Consider the following 9,174-nt stretch of genomic DNA (forward strand, 5'->3'; position numbering starts at 1 on the left):
CACGTTCCAGGTGGGATTTGTCCCCCTCAGCCCTGGCTGCCTCTTGCTGGCCTGGCTCCAGCCTGGGGGCCCAGCAGCCAGGGACAGAGGCCGTGCTGTGGGGAGAGAACACGAGCCCCAAGCACCAGCACAGCCACGTGCCCAGAGAAACAGGAAGGGCCAGCCGTGGCTGACAAGGAAACAGGGTGTTTAGGGAAAATTCTGCTAGATTTCTTGATGTATTTCCACATACTCCAGCCCTCCTGTGCTGGGGGGAGCGGTGCAGTGGGTCCACGGCAGCGTTTCAGCTGCTTCTCCGAGGGGTCTGGGCTGTTCTCGGGGTCTCTGCCCCACCAGGAGCTCTGCGTCCCTGGGGAACACAGTCCAGGCAAACACTTCCCATCCTTGCCCCCACCCTGGATCTGATCCCACTGGGGCTCCAGCTGGTTCCCCTCTCCTCCCTCCTGGTACTTACCCATCTCTCCCTTTCCTCTCCCAGGGCTGCAGATTTAAGCCTGTAATTAAGAGCCAGGCTGAGAAACTCAGGAAAAAAAAAAAAACACACACACAAAAAAAAAGCTCTAACGAATGTCCACATTTCACCCGCATCCCGTGGCCGAGCACTGGCACGGGATGGGACCAGGGCACAGCTTGGGAAGCTCTGGGGACAGGTACATTTTGCACATGACTGCTCAGGAAACCAGGGACAGAGCCGGCAAAGGGGGCTGGGGGCAAGCACGGGGTAGGGACCCCCCCCGCAACACCCCCAGCACCACTGGCAGCTGGAGGGGCCACTGCTGCCAGGGGGAAATGGCTAAGTGGACCAGAGGCCAACTGTGGGACAGAGATCCATGGAGAAGATGGAATGAAGATCCATGGAGATTGGCTGTACAATGGAGATTGGCCATGGGATGAAGATCCTAATTTCCCTGCCCAGAGGAACATGCTCTTCCTGGGGCTCTTCCTGAGGCTCCTCTGGCTGAGTGCTCATCCCTGGCCGCTCGCTCCCCGCTGGGCTCCCTCCGGCTGTGGCTGTTCCACCAGGAAGGCAGTGGGGTCCCGAGAAGAGCCCTGCCCCGGCCCGGGGGCCGCCAAGGTGCCAATTATGGAATGTTGTACTTTTTATCTCGCCAGCTTGGTAAAGTGCTCCCTGCTGCCCGCCTGTGCCTGTGTTTCTTTGGGCTGCCGAGGGAGCGGTGCTGGGGAGGTGGGCATCCCCCAAGAGTCCTGGGTGGCTCCAGGGGAACCCGGCCCCATCAGCTAGAGCCTTTCACAGCGGCTGCCAAGCACTCATGTAGCTCTAAGGAGGGGCACAGTGACACCGCGAGGTGTCAGGGACAGCCCAGGCTGGGCTCTGGGGAGAGGCCAGGGGAGGGGGATGGTGTGAGGGGCTGGGGACAGATGGGATGGATGACAGGGACAGGGACAGCCCGGAGGGAACTGCTGGCGTCAGCCCTCGTACTGGGGAGCAGCTGGGAACAGCGCTGGGCACTGGGTACAGGCCGGGGGAGGACTGGAAGTGGGGAGGGGAGGACTGGGACTGGGCTTGGCATCCTGGGGCAGGTGGGATGGATGAGGGTGACAGCCCTGAGAGCTCGGGACAGCGCTAGGGCGTTGGGTACGGCCGCGCAGTGTGCATGGTGGCTCCAGCCCCCTCCAGGCAGGCACAGCCCTGTGCCCCGCACCCCCCTGTCCCATTGCCCCGTGTCCCTCAGCCCATATCCCACAGCCCGTGTCCCTCAGCCGCTACCGCTCGGCCCGGCCGGTGGCTCGGTACCGGCACGGCGCGGGCAGCCGGGGGCCTCGGGGAGGGCCTGGGGGCGGGGCCTTACGGCAGCAAGATGGCGCCGAAAGGGAAAGGCGGCGGCAAAGCCGGGAAGGGTGAGCGGGGCTGGACGGCACCGGGACCGGCTGGGAGGGGGCTCGGGGGAGGCACCGGGACCGGCTGGGAGGGGGCTCGGGGGGCGGTGGGGGCCTAGCCGGTCTCAGAGCCCGGCAGGGGCCGGCCCGGTATCACGGTGCTCGGTTCACAGGCGGCGACAGCGGCAGCGGCGAGGGCAAAGCGCAGGGCCCGAAGGGAGGCGGCAGCGCCGTCAAGGTGAGCGCGGGGCCCGGCGGGGCCCTGGTTCTCCGGCCCAGCACCGGAAGGTCCGTCCTGCTCCCCGGCCCCGCTCGCCACAGCCCCGCTGCCCTCCCCTGCAGGTTAGGCACATCCTGTGTGAGAAACACGGCCGGGCCATGGAGGCCATGGAGAAGCTGAAGTCCGGGCAGCGCTTTAGCGAGGTGGCGGCACAATACAGCGAGGACAAGGCCAGGCAGTGAGTGAGTGAGTGAGTGAGTGAGTGAGTGAGTGAGTGAGTGAGTGAGTGAGTGCTGCAGCCAGGACAGGGCAGTGGGGAGGGAGCCTGGTTCCTGCTCTACACCAGCAGGACCTGTCCCACGGCCACATCCCCACCCTCCCTGCTCTAAGTATCAAAGCTTAACCCTGACAGTGCCTTCCTGCAGGGAGATCTGGGCTGGATGACCAGAGGCTCCATGGTGGGACCATTCCAGGAGGCAGCATTTGCCCTGCCCGTGAGCAGCATGGACAAGCCTGTGTACACGGACCCTCCCGTCAAGACCAAGTTTGGATACCATATTATCATGGTGGAAGGCAGAAAATAAAATGTGAATGACCGTGATGACCTTGTTGGCTGCTTGAATCCTGAATCCCAGACACCTTGGCCTTGGAGCAGCATGCCTGGAGGCCTGTCCCTGCCACTGTGCTGGCAGAGCAGCGCCCTGCCTGGAGAGGTAAAGTGTCCCTGGGAAAGGTGAAACAAGAGCCTTTTACAGATGTTGAAGTCTCTGTTGGCTGGCAGGCCAGCCTCTTGCTTCTCTTGCTGTGGAGATAATGGTCTGTCAACAGAATGAGGTTCTTACCTACAAACAGAAATAGTGCAGAAAGGGACAGAGGGGGTCCCAGGGCTTTGTCTCCATCTCCATCCTGCCCAGGAGGGTGCAGACAGCTCCCATGGTACAGGTTGTGCTCCAAGGGCTGCAGGACAGTCCCTTCAGTGCAGGGTAGGTAACACTGCAGCTGGGTCAGGCCAGGCAGGGAAGGGAGCTAGGGGCAGGACAGGAGGAAGAGCTCTCCTGAGTGCAGACTCACCTCTTCCTACAGTTCCACCTTGCCCACTCAGCGCTGGGGGAATAAACTAGATAACTTAGGTTTGAATAAGAAAAAAAGCCACTAAAGGTTTGTGTGCCACTTCTTGCACACCCCTGTGCTGTGAGGTGTGAAAGGGAAGCAGCCCAGCAAGGTTCCTGCCATCTCAGGAATCCAGAGCTATGATCCCCCTCCTGCCCACAGAGCCCCCCAAACCAGCCACGGCTCCACCAACAGGCACCAGCTTTGTTTACAGGTGAGTACCATGCATAGAGCTCGGAGATGAGGAGGAAACATCAAAGAACAAAAGGTCCTTCTCAGAGTGTCGGTTCTGCTGAGTATGGAACCCTCAGAGAAGCCAACACTACGGAGGGCAAACAGGCTGCCCAGAGCAGACACTGCCCCATGTAATGGTGCTCTGTTAATAAACCACTTGTTTGCAGGCTACCAGAGCTGTTCTCTCTTTTGGCAAAAGCTCATTGACACAACTGCATCAGCAGAATTAGATCCATGTTTGCTGTGATTCTGAGCACAAAGAGCTCCTCTCCCAAACTGCACAGCTCAGCCAGGTGTGCTGTCCCATGCTACAGTGTGGTATTGCAGAAGGCAGCATGCCATGGCACAAGGAAACATCCACACCTGCTGCTGTGTTGTCACCAGGTGAGACTGGCAGGATTCGGTGCCAGTGACAAGCACAACAGACTGAGGCTGTGTTGGTGAGGGGCAGTCACTCAAAGCCAGAACCAGGAGCTTTTGAACTGCTGGTTTGTGTGACTGAGGCACTCTCAGCCAGTTTGCTGACAACACTGAGCTGTGTGGTGTGGTCACACACTGGAAGGGAGGATGGATCCAGAGGGACCTGGACAGGCTGGAGGTGGGACCACATGGAAATTCCACACCTGGGTCAGGGCATTCCCAGGCACAGCTGCAGATTGGGCAGAGAAGGGATTGAGGTGATTGTTAGGGATAAACTCACCATGAGCCAGCAATAAGCACCCCCAGCCCAGAAACCCCCTATGTCCTGGGCTGCATCCAAAGGAACGTGGGCAGGAGGTGAGGGATGGGATTCTTCCCTTCTACTCTGCACTGCCAAGATCCTGCCTAGAGTCCTGCACACAGTTCAGGGGCCCCCAGCATAAGAGGGATATAGAACTGCTGGAGCAAGTCCAGAGAAGGCCATGAAGTTGGTAAGAGGTCTCCCTTACCAACTCCCTAAGCATCTCCCCTGTGAAGAAAGGCTGAGTGAGTTGGGGCTTTTCAGGTTGATCAGCCTGGGGAAGGTTGTGTGGACACCTTGTAGCACATCTCAGTGTCTGAAGGGCCCTACAGGGGAGCCAGAGAGGGACTCTTCATCCAGAACAGGAATGACAGGATACAGAGTAATGGATTCAGGCTGACAGAGAGCAGGGTTTGAAGGGATATGGGGAATTCTTCACTGTGAGGGTGATGAAACACTGGCACAGGTTGCCCAGAGAATCTGTGGCTGCCCCATCTGCAGAAATGCTTCCAGGCCAGGCTTGGAGCAACCTGGTCCAGTGGAAGGAGTCCCTGTTTGTGGCAGGGGTTGGACCTTGGAAGGTCTTGAAGGCACTCAAATGGTGGGTGACCTTCAGGCACCCAAACTGACTTATTTAAAATCCAGGAGGGAGGAGCCACAGAACCCCCGGGCTGGGCTGTACAGTGGCCATGGGACTGCACTGTCCCCATCTTCTCAGGGGAGAGGAGTGGCAGAACCTGGAGGGCAGAAATGTGAAGCCAGGACTGCAGAGAGGGGTTTAGACATCAACAATACCATTTTTTTTTAATTGAATAATCAGACAGGAACATGAACCATTTTCACCTTTGTGAGCCGATTCCACTGTGAAGTTCCCTCCCCAGCATCCAACACCTGGATGTTTGGACTGTACCCTCAAGCAGGGGGTGCTGAATTTGTTCAGTCACACGAGTACATGGCAGGCACCAGCCTGGAGCTGGCTCAGGGATCCCAGGGCCATGGTGCAGACACGTGGTAATGAGGAACAGCCAGACTGTCTTCACAGAGCCACATCCCTGTCACTTCTGGGCCAGCTGTCTGTACAAGTTCAGGGTCAGAAGCATAACTTCAGGATCTCCACTTTTTATGTCAAGAGCTTGCAGGAAGCAGTCCAACGCCTCCTGGAGTTTTCCATCATTGTGAAGTTTCTTCCCACTGTGTACCAAGGTGTCATAGTCTGCAGCAGGAGAGGAACTCTGCCCAATGCCCTTTTCAGAGCTGCTTTCCTGGGTGAAGTAGTCAATCTGCTCGCCGGACTGCAGCTCAGCATCACCCGTGGATTCCTCCTGAGACGACTCCGTCTCCCCTGCCTCAGACTGCTCAGATACCTCACTGTCTGTGTGGGAGGACTCTTCACTTGTATCAAGTGTTTCTCCAGTAGGTTCTTCTTCAGGCTCAGCAGATTCCTCAGTGCACTCCTCAGCTTCATCTTCCACAAGCCCACCTTGCTCCTCATCACCATCATCATCTTCTTCATCAGTGATTCCCATGATTTCCCCAATATCCTCCACCTCATCTACCAACCTGTTAATGAACGAGCACCTGGAAGCATTAGACCTGTTTCCACTGTTATTTAGCTGTGGAGAAAAGATGCCTTTAGCTCTTCTGCTGTCATATTTAGGAGTGGAAGCACTAATTCCTTCTGGAAGTCCGTACTGAGTGCTGTCCAAGGGAGAGGAGGGCCCTTGCTCAGGCTGCCCTTCACTGTCACTGGGTGAAGCAATCCTGTTCAAGTGTTTCTTCCTTGTGAAAGTAAAGAGACCACTGCTTTCCTCCAATGTTTCACTCCCTTGCAGAGAGGCATTTGGCTCTTCCTCAGCTGTGCCATGGCTACTGGGCTCCCTTGGCAAAGTTTTGTTTGGAGATTGTTTATGCGGAGATTTACACAGGCTTTCTGCCTGGAGTTGTAAGCTCTCCTTCTCACGGTGTTCCACTGATCCTTCTCTATTTGAGCCATCCTGCCATCCCTCTTCAGATTCTTCCAATACCAGATTGAAGTCAACTTGATCCTGGAAAGAAGGAGCAGATGTACCCTCCAAGCTATCTTCCAGCATGTGAGACTTGTAGAGCTCAGCATTGATCTCGGGTGTAACATTTGATAAACTCAGCACTGCAGAAGCCGGCTCAGGAACATTGTTCTGCTCTGTCCCCAGGGCAGTGTGTGGGTCAAGTACCTGAACTGATAATTCCACATCACTTCTAAGATCTTCTAGTCTATCCATACCAGGCTCTGAGGAATTGTGACAATGCCCTGTCAGGTCATTCCTTGTCTTGGCCAAGCTGTCTGAATGTACCTGCAAATGATGTTTCTCTTGGAGGCTCTTACTCTCTTTCTCAAGTGCAGGGGATGATGGTGTAATGCTAGATTCAGAATTTTGCTCAGGTTCTTGCATATCAGGTTGTTCAGCTGTCTTGCTAGTGTTGAGCAGTTCTGCCTCCACACTGGACACATCTTGTGCCAGTTGCTCTTCATCCAAGTCACCAATAGTCATAGTTGTCATTTTGGAGCTGACATCGAGCACCTGGGCCTCCTCATCCTCTGTAAGATCAATAGCTTCATCCTTTTTATGTGCATCAGCTACTGGTGGTGAAACAAAGTGTTTTTTCTCATTCAACCCTGGAGGCACCTTCTTTGGCCCAGAAACTGGTCCCAATGGTCTTTGCCAGTTCTCTTCACAAGCATTTCTGATCCCCTCCATCCTCTGATCTCTGAGCTGGGACTCCAGCTGGACCAGCTCGTGGGCTTTTTGTACCCTTCTCTGGATGTACTGATGGGCTTCCTCGCTCTCCACCTGCTCCTCGTGAGCCGTCTCCCTTGTGTAGATCAGGTCGTGGTCAGAAATGCCAAACATTGCCAGGGAATGCAGGTAAGCAAGGTGCTCATCCAGCTGCAGGTCTGACTTCCTTTGCATGGCATGCAGGGACTGCAGCTGGATCTGAGTCGCAGATGTGCGAGTATCTTCCAGCGTGAAGAGCTCCCTTAGTTCCTGTTTGGAGAAATAACGGAATGGGTTCTTCTTGTCACCGGTGGTCTGTCTGATTAGCGAGTCCTTGAATACCTGCCGCCTGTAAATCTTCTCTTCCACAGTGCCGCAGGTGATCAGCCTGTAAATCACCACGTTCTCTTTCTGCCCAATTCTGTAAGCTCTGTCCACAGCCTGAGCATCGGTCGCTGGATTCCAGCTGGGATCAAAGATCACCACTCGGCTGGCTGCTGTCAGGGTTATCCCGACACCCCCAACCTGCGTGGTAAGCAGGAAGACAGAGTAATCAGGGTTGCTCTGGAAGGCGTTGATGCGCCTCTCCCGCTCCGTCAGGTGCGTCACCATGCCGTCGATGCGCAGGATCTGGAACTGCCGGCGAGACAGGACGAGCTCTATGATATCCAGCATCTTCCTTGACTGGGAGAACACCAGGGTTCGGTGTCCCTCTTCCCTCAGCCGTTCCAGCAGTCCCACAAGGAACTGCATCTTCCCAGACTCCTGGATCACAATCTCATCAGAGAGATGATCTATTTTGCTCATGCCTGAAAACAAACCTGCTTCCATCCTGTAATCCTGCTCAGAGCTCTCCTGCTCTTCCAAGCCCAGCTGGATACAGGCTCTTGCAGACAAAAGCCTGGGGTGGTCACAGAGTTTCTTCAGGACTGTCAGCTCAGCCAAAGGCGATCGGGTCGTCATCAGCACTTCCTTCACGTGATCCAGGCAGAGAAAGTTCCTGTAGATTTCTTCCTGCACCGGTGCCAGGTACACCCACACAACAAAGTCATTTTTCCTAGTGAGAGATGGCATGACAGGAGCCTTGTTTTCACTCGGATCCTCAGGAAGAGGAGCATCCACTTTATCAGCATGATTGCTTTTGATGTCTTCCTTGGTCCTTCTGAGGAAATAGGGCTTTATAATTGCCATGAGATTTTCTGATATCTTTAACCCCAGTGCCTTCTCACCTGGAGTCGCATCTTTCTCCCTCGCCCTGGTAATGGGATTCTCATACTCTATTTTAAAAGTTTTGGCAGTTCCCAGGAGGGAGCCTTGGCAGGCAAAGTCAAACAAGGACCACATTTCGCGCAGGTTGTTCTGCACGGGGGTGCCCGTGAGCAGGACGCGGTGCTGGGCTGGGATTGCGTACACACACTTGGTCGTCTTGTTTGATGGGCACTTAATCTTGTGTGCTTCATCGAGAATGACATAGTCCCAGACAAACTCCTCCTCGTGGCGGCTGGCCAGCTGCTTCCAGTTGTTAATGAGCATCTGGTAGCTCGTGATGATGATGCCATTCTTCCTCTGGACCCTCTCCAGGTTCCTGGTGCGCTCTGCCTTGCTGGTGCCATGGAACTCCTTGACACGCAGGCCAGGGGTCCAGCGAGCGAACTCAGCAAGCCAGCTGCTGACCAGGGTGGTGGGCATGATGAGCAGGACGTGCTGCACGAGCTCAGCATCAAACATACCCGATAGGAAGGCGATCACCTGGATGGTCTTGCCCAGGCCCATATCATCTGCCAGGATGCCGCCAGGCTTGCCGTCGCGGTGCAGGCGGTACAGGAACGCAACACCTTCCCGCTGGTGCTGGAACAGCTTCCCGTGCATCTCCCCATAGATCAGCAGGCCGCTGCCGCACACGTCCACGAAGCCCTCATCCTCCTCATCCTCCTTCTGCTTCTCGGCCGCCACCAGCGCCTCCTGCACCCGCTGCATGCGGCCCCGCAGCTTCTCGCTGGGGCGGATGGCGGCCGCCAGCCGGAACAGCCGCAGCGCCTCCTCCAGCTCCCCGTCGGCCGCCGCCGCCTTCGCGCTGGTCACGAGCCTGAGGGAGTCACCGTGAGTACCGTGCAGCCAGGCCCGGGAACACCCGGCAGCGCCGGCCCGACACCTCCACCCCGGCTCCGTCCCCGCTCAGCCCCGGTACCTCTCAGCCCCGTCCCCGCTCACCCCAGGTACCTCTCAGCCCCGTCCCCGCTCACCCCCGGTACCGCTCCTCTTCCGCCGCCGCCGCCTCTCCCTGCCCAGGGGCGGCC

General features: G+C 56.6%; 2 protein-coding genes across 2 annotated transcripts; one reads left to right on the forward strand and one right to left on the reverse strand.

Annotated features, from left to right (window-relative positions):
- Positions 1-1,802: 1,802 nt before the first annotated feature.
- PIN4 (peptidylprolyl cis/trans isomerase, NIMA-interacting 4) lies at positions 1,803-2,660 on the forward strand. The gene is given in 4 exon segments (XM_062503072.1): positions 1,803-1,860; positions 2,013-2,077; positions 2,182-2,301; positions 2,485-2,660. Coding segments are annotated over 4 exon segments (384 nt in total). The 5' UTR covers positions 1,803-1,820; the 3' UTR covers positions 2,644-2,660.
- A 2,343-nt stretch (positions 2,661-5,003) lies between these two features.
- On the reverse strand, positions 5,004-8,937 carry ERCC6L (ERCC excision repair 6 like, spindle assembly checkpoint helicase). The gene has a single exon (XM_062503049.1). The coding sequence runs from the start codon at positions 8,852-8,854 to the stop codon at positions 5,180-5,182; it is 3,675 nt and encodes a 1,224-aa protein (XP_062359033.1). The 5' UTR covers positions 8,855-8,937; the 3' UTR covers positions 5,004-5,179.
- Between the last annotated feature and the right edge of the window lie 237 nt (positions 8,938-9,174).

This window comes from Cinclus cinclus, chromosome 15 (assembly GCF_963662255.1).
Source record: "Cinclus cinclus chromosome 15, bCinCin1.1, whole genome shotgun sequence".
In the NCBI taxonomy this organism is placed as follows: Eukaryota; Metazoa; Chordata; class Aves; order Passeriformes; family Cinclidae; genus Cinclus; species Cinclus cinclus.